The sequence below is a fragment of the Euprymna scolopes genome, chromosome 21 (genome assembly GCF_053919585.1).
Source record: "Euprymna scolopes isolate OS-2025 chromosome 21, ASM5391958v1, whole genome shotgun sequence".
Taxonomy (NCBI): Eukaryota; Metazoa; Mollusca; class Cephalopoda; order Sepiida; family Sepiolidae; genus Euprymna; species Euprymna scolopes.
The window spans coordinates 35,894,647-35,912,625 of NC_136502.1; the positions used below are offsets into that span (position 1 = coordinate 35,894,647).

A 17,979-nucleotide genomic window follows, 5' to 3' on the forward strand; every position below is an offset into this window, starting at 1 on the left:
GTTGGGTACTTATGCAGAACAAGACCTGTGTTATCATTGGAATTTTCCGGGCGATTTACACAAAATGCAAAAAGATGCTAAACGAAAGTTTCATGATTTAAAAAAAAAAATTTTTTGCGCAAATGCTGGCCAATTTTGTCAATGAAAAAATATATTATTTCTGTTATTATGAAGCTAATTCAATGAAAAATCAATTTAATAAATGAAAACAAGATCCTTTTTGTTGTTATGAAGAAAATATGAATAATTTTATTGGACAATTTTTACGAAACTTTAAAACAATACAAATTTAAATCAAGAAAAAACGCTCATTGTTAAGTAAGTTTCATGGATAAATATTTTTGAAAAGCAAACAACTGATAGCAAGCAAAAAAATTTTGATTTTGTTTTTGTATTTTTTTACTATTTTATAATTTTTTTTTGAAATCAAGATAAATATATATATATATATATATATATATATATATATATATATATATATGTGTATTTGTTATAATAAACCAATGATAAATGTTTTACTAAATGCTATCTTTTGCAAATTCATTGACTTGGCATTTCAACACCTTTTGACATTTTACATAAACTGCCCAGAAAATTCCGATAATAAGTCCTTATTCTGCAGGAGTACCAAAAGTTATTTCTGACTCTGACACCTACAAGCAATGACATTTTCTGTTTGGTAATATTTATGTTTTATTTTACAGACGCTGTCTAAACTGAATTTGTCCTCATTGAACCAAATATCGGCCAAAGTACTGGTTGACCTTGTCCTTAATGTACCACACATTCAGTCGTTGATTCTTCAAAACACCAAATGCAATGACCAAGTGATGGCTGCTATTGGACGAACCTGCTCTCAACTTCGTGAACTTAATGTCTTCGGATGTCCAGTTACTGACTCTGGGGCCTTTGGCCTCTGCCTCAAGACTTCGGTTATTGAGGGAATCCCAAACTGTTCTCAGTTGGTTAGCCTGGACATTGGGGCAACTGCAGTGAGTCTGTGTGGAGCCAGTGCAATATTACAGACACTGCATGGTTTGCGTTACTTCCACTATTGCGATGTGTGTGCTGTTCTTGAAAAACTTTACCTGGACGTTCAACGCTATGGCACATCGATTCTCCTAGGTCACGGACGCACATTTAATAAGGGAAATACCTCTATAGATACGCAGTCGACACGGGATTCCGCAGAAATGGACTTAGCATCTCGGGACAATGTAGCAGATGCTTCCTTGCCAGAGGAAGGTGGTGCTACGGGTAATGGCTTCTTGAATCACAGCACAAATGACGATAGTTGTGATAAGAACACTGTTGAGGTTAATGAAAAAGGTTGGCTGCAGGTCGAGAGTTCAAAACAGACTGACTCAATTGCATTATCAAAAACAGCCGAAAAAAATCCTCAAATAAGGACGTATGCAATAAACTCCCTCACGGCAACGGGCATCCAGTGTGCCACCGTCACCGCACACAGTATCAAATTTGCATGCCAGTTGTGTCCGAATGTGACGGAGGTTTATCTGCACCAAAACATTGGCAACTCAGGTATGGCTTATCTTACACAACTGCGGCAGCTGCGTGTCCTTGAGGTCGTCAGTTGCGCGCCTGACCCTATCACGTTTGAGGAGGGCCTTGTACCCGTGTTGAAGCAGGCTGGACCAAATCTTGTTCGATTGACCCTCTACGACTTTGCTGATATTGACCTCATTCGCATAGGTCAGTACTGTCCACAGCTTCAACATCTCACCATAGAGTCTTCGATGTGCAACTTCAATGACTATGATGCGAGCGTTTTAAGGAACCTGCTGATAAGTGGCTGCCAGTGGCAAGACAGCGCACCTCCCTGTAACGATCCCGCTGCGCAGAGCAACAATGAGGATAATGATGAGGATGACGATGAATTCTGGGGCATCCGCAAATTTCGTCCTGGGACAGCATCCGGTACGCTCTGGTCAAATACACCCTACCGCCCAGCAGCAAACTACCGCATTAGACATGGTCGGTTACAACAAACATATAATGTGGAGGGACCAGAGCCGACTAGTGATGGCCTCTTTGCTCATCTGCAAAGTCTGCGCATAATCTTGTTGAGCGAGACCAATAATTTTCCTGCCGATATCCTTAGACTCATTCTGACCAATGCTCGATACCTTATCCACTTACACTTGACAAACATGCACTTCCTGACTGACGATCTTTTAGCGGCAGTTTTGCTGCAGAACCCGTTATCTGGTCTGCAAACACTTGTATTGGAAATGTGCAATAAGGTCGATCGGCGGTCGATCCTGCGTCTACTCAATGACCAGAAGAACGGACTGCAACGACTTGACCTGATCGAGTGTCAGAGTATAACGCGCCGCGACTTTGAGTACTTTCTGGATAAGGTTGGCCGAGATAATGTAGACGTCACCATAACTTGGATGTAAGAATGTGCAAATGCAGCTCCTTGGCCGTAATTCACACACACACACACACACACACACACACACACACACACACACACACACACACGCATGCATGCGTGTGCTCATACAATAACTGTCTCTAATCATCTTATCTTGCAGTTCTGTGTGATTTGGAAGTTGATATCCATCTGCATCAGATGTAATGCTCTGGAGGGGGGAGTGTTGAGGAAGTAGAGGAGTCGGGCGCTTTCTTTCAGTACTGCAGTGAAAATGCAAAGATTAGACACCCTTGTAGGATGACAAACGTTTCGGAGGGCTGATAGGATGGAGATTGGCATGAGAAGAAAAAATTTGATGTGTGCGCATATGCATTTCTGAAAAAAACAAAAAAAAAAAAACTGAAATTTTTAAATTGCTTACGTAATTGTATTAATGCTTTTTATGAGATAAAAACATTTGTGTGAGGGTGTGTATATATGTACATACATTTGTGTGTGTGTGTGTGTGTGTGTGTGTATGCATTTGCATTTATATGCACCAGTGTGTGTGCGTAAATATATATATATATATATATATATATATATATGTCATCTCCAACAAAATTGTACTCACACTTCGAATGACAATAAAACCTTTATTTATGAGCATACAATGAAATGAAAAGTTTTGAATACAAAAGACAAATGTAATTGAAGAATCACGTTCACAAATGTTCAAATTAATGATCATTATTATGATGACAATGCTGATGACTGTTAAAGTGTGAGTACATTTTTTTAGACACCCTGTGTTTCTGTGTGTGTGTGTGTATGAGAGAGATTATATGAAGTAAATTAAATTTGACAAGAATGAAATGGTTAGTATATGGAATGAGTTGATAAGCATGAAGACCAACTAATTCAAAATATTGACTTAGAAACATGTTTAAAGTGTTAATGAGCTACATTGTTTCGCTTTACACAGTCTAATCTTTCTTGGCTTGATGAAGTTTTAACCATGCACATAGAAATATCAGAGATCAAGAATGCTTTAAACATGTTTGCAAATTAATATTTCATACTTATATCAATTCGATTCATATATAAAATGTATAATTAAATTCATGATTCTGATTGTAGCTAAGTTATTTGTAAAAACGGGACATTTCACCGTGGAATTTCCCTGGCGGTGAAATTGTTGGTTTCTGATTGCTTTTATTGGATTACCAGGAACAAAGTGATTTTTGTGAATAAATTCTTGTATGGAGGTTATTTTTTTATATGATCATTACAGTTTTTTTTTTTTTTTTTTTTTTTTTTTACATATAATAATCATAGATTTGAGTAAGGAAATCCCATTCTACATAAATAAATACATTAATTTAAAAGAAACACATTTTTTTACTGTTATTTTGTTAGAAAATTTTTTTGTTTGCCTTTTTTTTTTAAATATTTTTTTGTTTGTTTTATTTATCTTGCGGGGTTATTGCTTATCAAGGCCTGGAGAGCACTCTAGAATAAGAGTAAATTAGTAGTGTTAGGTAGACGCAAGACAACACTGATGATCAGTAATGGTGGAACTTTGGTATGGTTTAATCACATAATTGGATAGCTCAACAAGAACTTGTTTACATTAGACTTGAAAATAACCATATTACAGACAGCTGAAAGTAGTACCACGGTATTGTGTTCCATAGACAATTCCAAGAAAGAAACTCTGCTCATAGAATTTCTGTTTAGTTTTAGGCACAGATAGAGTGACGGGAAATTGTTGACAGTTGTAGTAAAAACAAGTACTTGCTGCGAAAGTTCCACAGGTGGGGCAGGGACCATAGATTGGAGCTCAGTCGAACACCTACCGTAAATGTAACGATAGAGACAGACTCACAACGTCTCTTCTGTGAAAAAGATGTAGGGAGGCGAAAAGGTCATCATCCACTAGATTTCGAAGATGGTTTTGTGTTCTGTCAAGATAGGAAAGCGCACTCTTCCTTTTGATAGAAATATTTAGTGACTTCTCAACCTATATACTCAATAAATTTTGGATCTGCAAACATGAAGTTTGGTATATAAGAAATTCAAACATGTGAAAAACTTTTTAATCAGTTTTCATCCGGAAAAAAAGGCTGCTAAGGGTCAAAATTAAAAAATTGGTATGTGGGAATCATCGGATTTTTATCTGTTTGCTGTTTCACGAATGTGCATGCATTGAATAGTTCACATTACAGATGATGTATGTTAAGAATAAGTAGTTTGAAAACACCTTTTAAAGATCGTGTCATGCTGGTCTAATGGTTATCGTACTTGACTCACTGTCTTTAGGTTTTGGGTTCGATCTTAGCTTGAGTTTTTTGTTTTTTTACTGACAAGAAGTTAACGGTTTAGTAAAAAAAACATAATACTAGCATGCACTTCTTTTTTTACTTCAATTTTTTTTTTTTTTTTCTAATGAATTTAATGTTACATTTAATACTTCACAGTATTTCTGTTTATAATAATGAAAATTCTGCATTAATTAAAATATGATATTTATGTGTATTTTATGACTGGGCAACGCCGGGTGGCCTGCTAGTATATATAATTATTTACTATAATACTTACAGACACTAATGTTTCATCCATTCGGGAATCATCAGTACAGGGTGTCACGATTAATACCAGTCGATAGATTCGAACCCAGCGACAGAAGCCATCCCTGGTTTCATTAGCAAGGACCTAATTAATTCGGCTACCGTTAACTGCATGAAATGCTGTTGAATTTAAGTATTTATTTTTTAAATGCTTTTTAACGTCTGTCAGAGTGATCTAATCATTATATGATGATCTGCACATAAGAGTTAAATTGACCGACTTTAATTCAACTGGAAGTGCTCAACGATAAGAAATGAGTTTCTTAAAGTGGCTTACATAATTATTTACTACAATAATTATTGAATTATATATATATATATATATATATATATATATATATATTATATCATTTAATAATAATTTATACCCAAACCAAGTCATGTGGTTTGCAATTGTTTAAAAAAGTATCGGTGTAGTAAACAAATGTTTAAGTAGTTTACTTCAAAAAGCAATTAACTTAAGAGCCGATATGTAAATACAAAACGTTTGCAAAAAAAATATGTAGAGTTCAAAGTTTGGTTCTTGTCCAGAATTCCCCCATATTAAAAAGCTGTTTGATGTCAATAATGATGAAACGAAAATATCATATTCCAAAAATCATATGAATTAATCAAAAGTTTTATTTTTGAATAAGAAAATCAAATTTCATGATTAACCATCTTGTTCACTATTTTAAAAACTGGCTAAAAAAAAACACAAAGGAAAATAATTAAAAATATTCAAGCTTACAAGATATATGTTGTAATGCCTACAAATTCCCATTAATCGCTTAAAAATTAAACTACTACATCAATTTATATAACTTTTGGAATATATTTTTGTTTCGGCATGGCTATGTAGATTATACAGATTTTTCTTCAATTTTGTTTTTTAATCTAGGGAGACTTCTGGACAAGAACCAAAAATTGAAACAATCAAAAAAACAAACGTGGTGCAAATAAATACCAACTTGATGTAACAAATCAGATGCAAAAGCTCGATTTCTGAATGATTTTATCCTTGATGTATAGATAAAAACACAAGTTTAAAAAAAAGTGGGGATAAAGTAAAATAAATATTGCTTAGTAATGATGCAAGGGAATTAACTCTGTTATATGTAAACGATATATTTTATCTAAAATTATTTAAATTTCAGTCATCTTTACAAATGATGGACGAATATTATTTAAATTTATCAATGTGTGAAAAGTAGAGGTAGATTTTGATAAAATATATAATAATAACATAAATACACACACGTCTGTCTGTCTGTCTGTCTATCTATTTATAGAGAGAGTAGAACGATAAAATTGTCGCCCTAAAGAAAACAACTTTATTTAAAAACTTATTGAAAAAAATCAATTCAGGTAACTTGATTTTGTAGTAGAGCTAACATCTATTCAATTTAGCTGCCTTCAGCCTCAATCACGCTTTGATGTGGATCTAGAACTGGGAGCATATCTTTGCCACAAACACTGTCAGGAGCTCAGCAAATACGTGGCGAATGGCGGCAATCAGGCTGGTTTTGGTGTTATGGATGCTCATGTTGGTGATGTTCTCGACGTATGACCGAACAAAGTAGTCCAACAGGTTCAGGTCGGAGGAGGGAGGGGGCTAGTGAGAGAAGGGTACAAAGTCATATCACTTCTTCTGAAGCCAAGCCTGGGTCTCTTTGGACTTGTGGGCCGGCGCCGAATCCTGCTGCCACATCCAAGGTCTGCCAGTGGCCACCTGATTGCACCACGGGATCACCACACTCTTCAGCATATCAAGGTACACATTGGTGTTGACTTTCAAGCCGACTTCGAATATGTGAGGTGGCATAATTTGGCCCTCACTTGAAACCGCACCAAATGCCGTAACTGTGACTGTGATAAGACTTGCATGCCATCAGCTAGAATCAAAACCAAAACATATAGCTGCATAAGGGCGAAATAAATTCATTGATTGATATAATAATTAAATGAATAGTTCTGTGCTATGAAACAGGCACTGTCAAGGATTGTGTATGTAAACTTACTTAAAAGAATAAGCAGTAAGATGGTCAACATCTTGAAATTTGGAATATAAACTTTAGTTATTTATTTTTATATATAATAACCATGACCTTGTTTGTCTGTGTATGGAACGGTCTCTACCAAACTCCTCTATCAATTTTTGGTCTTGAAACTTGTTATATACAGGGATTTGAACCTGTGGAACAAATTTGATTTGGTTTTTAGCTTGTAAAAAGGTGTAAAGGGGTCAAAATTAAAAATTTTAAGTCGATTAAACCTGTTATTTCTACGCAATCAGAAGAAAAAACAATTATCAATTTTTAAAAGAAAGGGCATAATTGCAAAATCCGAAAACTGGGAGAGAAGTTGTAATTACCTTTTTCATTTTATTATGCTATTTTATTTGGTAATATAATAATGTACTTTACTTCAGCTCATTTTTGAAATTACTTAATCTCAAGGGATGGTTCACCAATTATGACCGAAAAACTAAACTCAACAAAGGGCATAACTCCTATTTTACTTAAGAATATAGAAAGTGTTTTCTCCCTTGGAACAAAAATTTTATTTCATTTTTTGTTTAAGTTAAATAAAAAAAAAAAAAAAAAGAACTGTGCAAACATAAAAATTAAAGACTAAAATGACCTCTGTGCATTCCAGATACAGCTAGAAATTATTTCATTCAGCAGGTTTTTTACATGTATGAGGATGAAAGTAGGTCTATTTATATATGTATTTTACTAGTCTGGGTACCCAACGTTGCTCAAGTGTTTGGAGGTGTGTTGAGCAAAAAAAAAAAATTTGTAGTAAGCAGGCAGGCTCGAACCCATACCGCGAAGGAGGAAAAGAATGTGTGTGTAAAAAAAAAAAAAAAAGTGACGTGTTTGCTGTTGCGCCCATTGCCAAATCAGAAGTGACGTAGGTTTAAATTAAGGCTAGACAATTGAAGAAAGGTGATGACTTTCGAAAATATCTGTGAAAATGCGACCCCTCCCTGTAGAAAAGTGCCCAGTTGAGGATGAAGGAAATAATGTTTTTAGCTAATTTTTCGATATTTATCGTCCGAAGGGTCGAGCTTCAAAACAATACCGATCTCGTGAAAATCCGTCACCTCTATCGACAGTTTTTGGCAGACATATCTATATATATATATATATATATATATATATATATATATATTTTTAAACAGACAGGTGAGATTTATATAGATTACATGTGTCCACATAAAATTTTATAAGGAGATATAATAATTTATGTATTGATTTTTCAGTATATACTTAACACTGCACAATATGTAAATAGAGCTAGGTAGTAAATTATGAAAATATATACATATGGCAATTAAGCTACACGGAATTTTCCATGTTTCATCCCCATCTTAGACTAACGAGTCTTTACAGGGATGAAACGCAAAAAATTCTGTGTAGGTCAATTGCCATATAACTCGCTTGTATATATATATATATATATATATATATATATATATATATATATATATATATATATAAATTGTGGCGGATAGGTATCTGTTTGATCCCAAAGAGATAAGTTTGAATTATTAGATGACCTCCACACTTGAATTTGACTGTGCTATACAGGACCCACTCTCCCCACCAAGCAAATGATGACCAAGATTTATTATGCAGTTGCAGGTGTTTATATCAGTCTAGTCTACCCGACAATTTCACTCATAATTGGTGTGTGGGGGTATAAAGATGGATTGATCCTTTTCCTAAGCATTTCCGGTAGAAGTGATCAGATAGTCACAATGGAACTTGTGCTGAGCTGACAGTCCACACACAAGGAACTGCTGTATTATTTCTGCACGTTTTTGAAGACAAGATACAATGTTTTTATTTATGTATTTTGTTTATGTACAAGAGAATTATATATTAGGATTCAAAAAAAAAAAAAAAAAAAAAAAAAATTCTTAAAGTTTTGAAATTTAAATGTTTGTCAAACGTTCAATCATTTTCCACATTATATTTGGATCCTACTATTAACATTTTCTTGTAACGTCAGCAATAAAAGTTAATAAAGAAAAAAGTTTCCAAACAAAAAAAAATGCACATTATTTGTTGTTACCTCCAAGGTGTAGATTATATTTTCAGTCAAGTTTGTTTTACAGCCTACTGATACCGTGTGTGCTTGTCCGTCTTCAACAACATGGCCGCCAACCCCAACATTGTTTCTACGGTTTTAATACCCTTCGTCTTCTCTTTTAGCTGTGTTTTCCATTGGCAACGGCCGAGAAAAACAACATGCACAGTTTCACAAATATAAAAACACTAGACTACCCATGACCTGTTGGGTCAGTATGTTATACAGGGTGACCCAAAAAAGAACAAAAGCTAAATGGAGGCCATCTAGAACATATGCTGTAGAACGGAGAAAAAAAGGCCAAAGATCCTAGTGTTTTGATGGGATGTTTCTAATATAATAAACTAATTCGGACAAAACACTAAGAAACGGGGTCTAATTAGAGTTGGGGCCCGTTTTTTTGGGTCACCCTGTATTAGCTATGGGATTCATGTATGAGCGTGACACTTGTGACGTAAAGAAAATAGTTTTTTTTTTTTTTGACATAACAGAAACATTTCTATGAAAGTATATTAAAATGAAAAATCACGGACGGATCACTCAAACATGAAAAAAAAAATCCTCCCTATTCGTGTAAAGTTACCTATTTTTCTGAATAATCGCTCAAAAATCGAAAATTAAATATGATTTTCCTACGAATCGAACGCCGACGAAAATCATTCAGCAGCAAAAACGCACATGAACCTACCGATGAGAAATATAAGAATGAAAAACCCATATTGGAATCCTTCAACCAAGTTATAGAAACTTAAAATCTAAAAAAAAAAATAATTAATAAAACCTGAAGCAGAAAAATAAATCCTAAATAAATAAAATAAAACTAATATTGAAACAGATTAATAAATGTGGCAACAAATTCACCATTCTCACAACTATTTTGTATCTAGAAATGTAAAAAAATAAAATATAAAAAAGGAGGGAAGGAAAAGGGACGGATAGAAAATAGTAGTAGTAGTAGTAGTCTTGGCTTTACTACAATTGTTCTTATGTTTGTCAATGGGCTAAAGTTGTTTAGTTGTAAGAAAATAGTGACAGTATAAAGAATATTTGCAAAACACCCCCACTCTTCCCATGTTAAATAATAATTTTGAAATAATAACGTTAATATTTCAGTGCGAAGGTCAAAATCTACAAAAGAAGCGATTTGTGTTTATTTGTTTACATTGTTATGGGTTAATGTTTATGTGCGCATGCGCAACCGGATGTCGTAAACCGGAAAGTGGGTTACATCACTCGTTACAAGGCCATTTGAGTTTTATAATTATATAGATAGATAAACTAAAACAAAACACACTCAAACACATTCTGCAAATATCAGTTACACTCTGGGTGTGCGTGTGTGACACCATCGACCCTCTACATACTAAAGTGCACATCTACGTTCTGTCAAAGTTGTGTTTGTTGGTTGATAGCAGCTCATCTTGATCTACTAAAGCTCTCTTGATTTGTTCCAAGCCACAGCCTGCGTTCAACTATGTCCAACTGTAAACTATCCTCAACTCAAAACTGTCCTCAACTGTAGCAAACCTAAGACTGTCCGTAAACTATTCCTAACTGACGTAAACTGTTGTAAAACTCGTTGTCACTTTTAAAACTAATTCTAAAATATGTTGACCTATCTTTTTTCTGCCACACCTTGATTAACAATCCAATTCAGCTTCCTTTGTGTAACTTGATGAACAACTTCCTCTCTGTTGTTCTGCTGATAAACTTATTTTCTCTTTTGTTATATTTTTTCCTTTTTTACTTCCTAACAGTTTAAGAGGGGATGTCGATAGTATCCCAACCACATTGCTTGACCAATCAGCACTAAACTTGGTCAAAATATGGTCTAATTTGTAACTGATTTAATTTTGTGACATTTAGATAATGTCACACTTTTGATAATAACTTTGGTTCTGTTCGTTGGAGAGACTCTCTACTTAGCCCATATTGTAGACAGTGAAGTCAAACATCTTGTATGATATTGACCTTTACAATCGACCTTTTCAAAATTTTGATTGACTTTCAATGTCTCATTTTTTTCAAATTTTAAGTATAAGTCTGGTGCTCTTTGCTAACAGTAACCACAATGCAACATTTCAGCCTGAACAGATAAATAATTTTCTTCAATAATATATATATATATATATATATATATGGTGTGTGTGTTTTTCAGGCAAGGCTTCATAGCCTGATGGTAAAATTAAAAAAAAAATACGCCAAACTACAAATATTGTAGATATGATGAATGGCTATGTTTGAGATGAGGATTTATAATTATATTTTGTATTATTTGCACTATTATTCTCATCTTGGTTGTTATATTTTTTCACAACGTTTCAGCCAATTTAACCGCTGGCCATCTTCAGGTGCATTCACACTGGATGTTATTGGTGAATAGTGAAAAATTTGTTTTGTTTTTTTTTGCTTTCTCAACGCACGTAACCGTTAGAAATCCAAAATAGTTTTTGTCGTTATCAAAGTTTCCATGGTATAACTTTTGGAATACTTTATACAATATGGAAAAGTAAAAAAAAAATCAGATAAAATTCTGACCCATCCTTGCCTTGTCAGTCAGACGAAGGCAGTCTTGTGAATGACTTAGTACTTATTTCGTTGTTATGTACAAATGAGAATAAAAGACTGCATATCTCTGACCGACAAGGTAACAACTCACTTCAAATGTTACATGAATTTTTGAGATGAGGATTGTTTATTTTAATTATTTAGAGTATTCTTCTCATCTTAAATGTTATTTTCACAACATCTTTCCCACAGAAGAGACATTATAAGCCTGTCTTTGTTTTATCATTATTTCGATGGCAAGTGCTCGTTTGAGCTGCAATCTCTGGTCTCCCCCTCACCAATATTTCACGAAAAACACCTGTCTAGCTGAAACCACTGTCAATAATTTCCCCCACTCTTTATCTGTGCCTAAATCAAAATGGAGATTCCATGAACAAAGCTTCTTTCTAAGAAGTGCACACCTGTGGAACTCCCATTTGCCTGCTTCCCAGCTGACTACAACTTGGTTGTCTTCAAGTCCAACATAAACAAATTCTTGATGAACTGCCCCCTTAAGTAATCCAATTTACCAAATACCCATTACTAACGATTACAATATTATCCCATTGACTACTGTACACTCCATAACCCTTATTTTCGAGTGGGCCTCTGGGCCTTGATAAGTGGTAACTTATATGTAAAAAAAAAAAAAAAAAAACACAACCGGTCAGTTCACAAAAGCTAGAAAAATTGACGAATAGAGCTCACTAATTGACCATTTCATTTTCCAGCTTATCTTGGTCAAAACGTTACGGGTCCTCAGTCTGGATATGTCACAATTCACATGAGATATGCAATAATAGACTTTAAGGTACTGAAATGAATTAGATTATAGGTTGGTGAATCCAGTGGTCTTATAAAATACTAGAAGGAAATACTCCTATAAGACAATCCCAGATATTCAATAATGCAATAAACAAACCCAAATAGTCCCGCTGTTCTTAGTTTATGTAATGGAACAATATTTGCTATCGCAAGAGTAGCAGAAACTTGCTATGAAGCGAGTCACTAGCAGGAAATATTGTTATTTGGAAGAAACAGCTTACCTTATATAATCAATTTTTTTTTTTTTATCAGCTGATTTTACTTATGGGATATTTCATTCCGGTCTCTAGATAATGTTGGGTCATCAGGAGAGAATACACACTGTTTCAGGGTTTACTTCTCAATGGCTTTTCCATGTATCGTCCCTCCCCTCTCACCCTCAATTATGTCAGGCCGCATTATCTGAATTGCATTTAAATCAAATGAACTGTTCAATATAATCAAAATGTTTTTCTGCAGTTCAACAGCTTGGCGTCTCGTGTATCGAACAACAGCTGAGTGTCTCGTGCCTTCATTGTGTGAAAACAAAAATATATAAACGGTTAAAGTAGTTTTCTTGAAGCATTGTTTAATGTGTATATAAACGAAATTCAGGTTTATAGAAGGCAAAACAATGCAGAGATGTAACAGACTCGCAGTGAAACAACTTAAGGTATAATGATGAAACCAGTCATGCAGTTTCAGTCTATTGAATCAACATATATGTGTGTGCATATGTACAATGATATATATATAATATATATATATATATACGTTAGGGTTTGTGTTCCTTGATAGAAGCGCTGGTTGAGTTTGAATAAAATAAATACATATTAGATACGTTTGAAGCCAAAACAACGCATTATTACAAAATAAACAGATATTTATTTTGATTGAAATTTATATTGAAATTCATAAATATATTTTGAAGATACACTTCATCATCAGTATGTCTTTCTTTCTTTTTTTTTGCCATGTTATTGTTGGAGCATAGAATCAGTAGAAGTCCATTTGTTGTTTTTTACGATAGTCTTTTCAAATGTCTGAACGGTGCGTTGGTCATGTGGAATTCACGTTAGGGTTTGTGTTCCTTAAATACGTGTTAGATATGTTTGAAACCAAAACAATGCATTGTTGCAGGATAAGCAGATGTTTGTTTTGTTTGAGATTTATATTGACAAAAAAAAGAAGAAAGACATACTGATGATGGGGTGGAGATGCATTGTATGAGGTTGGTAATTTTAGAAAGAAAATAGGGTGGAGAACCAACTGGACTTTTTATTTTTATAATAAACTAGCGGGGGTACCCAGAGTTTTCCGGGTGTTTGTATGTGTGTGTAAGGGGGGGGGGTAAAGTAAAGAATAAGCGAAGTAATAACCCTGTTTCAATATTGAAAAAAAAAACTGTTAAATTTCCTTAAAAAAAAAGATCGGAAAAACGAAAACCAAAAAAACCCATCAAACAAACATAAAACTTCTTTAAAAAAGAAATCGGAAAAAAAAAGCAAAAATAAGGGAAAAAAATGATGAACATGGTCAGAAAAACAAAACCAAAGAAACACAGTGAAAAGCGAAAAAAAAAAAAGAAGAAAAATGGCATAAATAACCCTTTGTTACGATTAAGTCCATGGTGCGTTTCACCCAGTAGAAAGCATAGAACAAAAAGGAACGTTTAAATTCCATTCCAGTTTTTTTTAAGCAACTACAAAACGAAATAAAACAGAAATTATGTATTATGTTTATTTTATAAAAAAAAAATCGAAAGAATCTTTTTTTTTTTTTAGTGTATAAATGTTGGGAAAAAAATGGTAATCAAGCAACATAAAAGTAAGCGTGGGGTAAGAATTAATGTTTGTCGCTATTGGTTAATTCCGTGGTGCGTTTCACCCAATAGGAAGCATAGAATGGAAAGGCACTGTGAAATTCCATTCCAGTTTTTTTAAGCAACTACAAAGTACAGAAAACCGAAACTGGCGTTCGTTCGTAACTGTCCCTTGTGAACAATCACACAATGGTGTAAATGGGTGGCGGTGGAAGGAGGAATTAATTAGAGAGAAAAGATTTTACTACTTCCAGTGATTTTTGCCAGGGAACTCTCAGCAGAAAAAATATAGAAATCTACGATTATCGAGGAAGTGGAAAGGTAGGATACCTATAACACACCTCAGATATTGTGCTGCAGTTTGTGCATATTACATTTGCATGAAATGTCTTGATTTTTAATCCTATTAAAGTTAAAATCATAGGGGGAAAAAATGAGTTCATTTTTTATATATATATATATATATATATATATATAGGGACTAGCCTGGATTCCCGGCGTTGCCCGGATGTTTGGAGGTGTGTGTTGAGCAAAAAAAAAAAAATGTGGTAATAGGAAGGCAGGCTCAAACCCTTACCGCGAAGGAGGAAAAGAACGGGGAAAAAAACCTGACATCTTTACTGTTACGACGACCACCAAACCGGAACTGACGTAGGTTTAAATGAAGGCTAGACAATCAAAAACAGCGATGACTTTCGAAAATATCGGTGAAAAAAGCGACCCCTCCCTGTAGAAAAGTGCTCAGTTGAGAGTGAAAAAATAAATGTCTTTAGCCAATCTTTCGGTATTTGTCGTCTTCAAAACGATACTGATTCTTGTGAAAATTTGTCACCTCTGTCGAAAGTTTTAGGCAGACATGTAAACATACATACATACATTTATATGTTGGTAGCTCAAATTTTCGACCCAAACCGATTAAAAACCTTGCCGTCTCTGAATACCCATTATGTAAAATTTCAAATGTTTAGACCAGAAAAGTTGTAGGCAGGCTCGAACCTGTAATGTGAAGGCAGAAAAGAAAGTGGAGATGTATGTAAGGGTGTTGGTTGAGAAAAAAAAAAAAAAAAAAGAGGGAAAAATTGCAAACACAAAAAAAAAAGAATGGAGTAGGCAGGCAGGCTCAAACCCGTACCGCGAAGGAAGCAAAGAAGTGAAAAAGAAAATGCGATGCGTTAGTTGTTGCACCCATCGCCAAACCGGAAGTGACATAGGTTTAAATTAAGACTAGACAATCGGAAAGAGGGATGACTTTTCGAAAATATCGGCAAAAAAGGTACCCTCCCTGTATAAAAGTGCCCAGTTGAGAGTGAAGGAATTAATGTTTTTGGTCAATTTTTCAATATTTGTTGTTCGAAGGGTCAAGTTTCAAAATGATACTGATCTCGTGAAAATCCATCGCTTCTGTTGAAAGTTTTTGCAAGATATACAAGCATACATACATACACACACACTAACAGACAGGTTAGATTTATATAATAAAGAAGATATATATATATATAGTTATATTTTATATAACTTTCTACATGTAATATGTTCTTACTTGCGTCAGGTGGCACATCTTCCAACAGATTCTCTATTGCCGTTTTAAAAATCAAATTGGCAATTTTAACTCTGTATAATAGACAGAGACCATCTAAACAGTCTTACAGTGATCTTTTTAAACTGGTCATCCATTTGAATTGTTCCAATGCATTGTTCCAGAACAATTTATCATAAAACACTTCCTGAATGATTTCAATGTTTGGAATAGGATATTAATCCAAACAAATCCTTTTATAACCTCACAAATTCTAAAATCATAATTTGACTTTATGATTGTATAACCATGCAAGCCTCTTGACTCTTTAAACTTTATGTGCCATGGGCTTCATCATCTTTATCTTATTTTTTTTTTCTGGCCATATGAACTCTGACCTTGATGATCACTGAGCCACAAGCACTAGTTTATAACTTGTGTTCAAAGCAAGTCTTAACTGCAAGTCCTAAATGTCTGATTATTCATCAGCCTACCAACGGAACTGGCTGCAAGCATTTTTTTTCAGCCACTCTCAGCTTAACACCGGAACTGGTTGCATCCGCCTTTTCCCTAACTCACCTCATCCATTATTATCTAGCAAACCAAAAACTAACACCTAATTGTCGTGGCATCACTCCGTCTGTGGAGCTCAAATGTTCTTTTTATTGTTGTTCATTTTGTCATTATTTGTTTTTTTTTTATTTCTTAACATTTATCGGCAGTCCTGGCTGTGGGGGTGGAGGTGGGAGCAGTCTAAAGTAGCACATTATAGCAACTATGGGTAAAGTCTATTAGTTTCTAATAATTCTGTAAGGACCCGGTGGTGCAGTGGTTAAAGTACTTTGAAAAATCGATTGAAAAAAGGACCTTCTCCTGAATGTTGAAGGTTCAATTCTCAGTGTGGGCGACCAAAAAGTATAATTGTGAATTACTTAGGACGTCTATCAAGTCATAGCTGACAGAACAAGAGCATACTACCCTGTAAAATAAATAAAGGGTTCCATGCGAAATTCCATTCAAATTCCTGAGTTTGACAGAAACATTTCCGAGTTCGACAAGACACACCTGAAGAAGGTGGGAGGTTACATCAACCAAAAAGTCGTGAAAATCACACTCAAGATGAGAACAGTAGGCCGATGAATCTAAATAATATGAATAAGTAATCCCCATCTCAAAAATTTAGAAACGTAACTTCTTTCACCATTTAATGTAGCTTGCCATCTACTGCAGATTGCCTGTGGATAGGGAAATTACAGCTTTCAAAATGTGGATTTTTCTTTCCTAAGTTCCAGTTTTGAAATTTACAATATTCAAGGCATTAAATAAGCATGTGCTATTATTTTTATCATAAAATTGACTGTGCGCATGTCCGGCTCACTTTAATAATGGTTTATGCAAATTTAATTTTATGAGCAAAGAAGGGAGGCTTAACCTTTATAATAACTGATTATCTATATATCATAAAAGTGAAAAAATCTGTGTGTGTGTGTGTGTGTGTGTGTGCCTGTTTTTCTGTCTGTGTACACTTCTCTTCCAAATAACTCTGTCAATTTTCAGTCTACAGACTCGAGATTTGACATAAGGAGTATTGAGATTTCGGAAAATCTTTTTAATCGGTTTTCGGCCAGAAATTTGGCTTTTAAGAGGTCAAAGTTCAACGATTTTACCTTTGAGAACTCTACCAAACTCCTCTGCCAATTTTGGGTCTAAACATTTGAAATTTTAGATATAGGTTACTTGGACATGGATCTAACTTTATAATTTGAACAATAAATAAGCAATAAATGTTAAGGGGTCAAAATTGGGATCAAAGTTTTTAAAAAAATTGTTCTTTGCGGTCTTTACAAACTTTTGTCTATGGTAGTTAAGGAAGCCTATTATATGGAAAGGCATTACCGTACATATTCATACTTTTTGATATATACATATGCACATAAAGTTATGAACAGTACATAGGGCCCGAGCAAAGCCGGGCAGAACTGCTAGTCCATATATCTATAAAAGTCAACATGTCTGTGTGTCTGTCTGTGTACATTTCCCTACGCAATAACTCTGTCAATTTTTAGTCTACAGACTCGAAATTTGATATAAAGGGATCAAAGTTTTAAAAAATTGACCATTTTTTTTTTTTTTTTTTTTGTTCAGCATACACCTCCTAACACCTAGGCAACGCCGGGCATCCATGCTAATATATCTATAAAAG

At 34.4% G+C, this 17,979-nt stretch overlaps 1 protein-coding gene across 1 annotated transcript in view; it reads left to right on the forward strand.

Moving 5' to 3' along the window:
* The window catches only part of LOC145242102 (uncharacterized), a 48,774-nt gene extending 41,176 nt beyond the window's left edge, over window positions 1–7,598 (forward strand). Inside the window, exon 3 of the mRNA XM_080105018.1 lies at window positions 705–7,598. Coding sequence (XP_079961144.1) covers window positions 705–2,423 — 1,719 coding nt within the window. The 3' untranslated portion in view covers window positions 2,424–7,598. The remainder of the gene's footprint in view (window positions 1–704) is intronic.
* The last annotated feature ends 10,381 nt before the right edge of the window (window positions 7,599–17,979 follow it).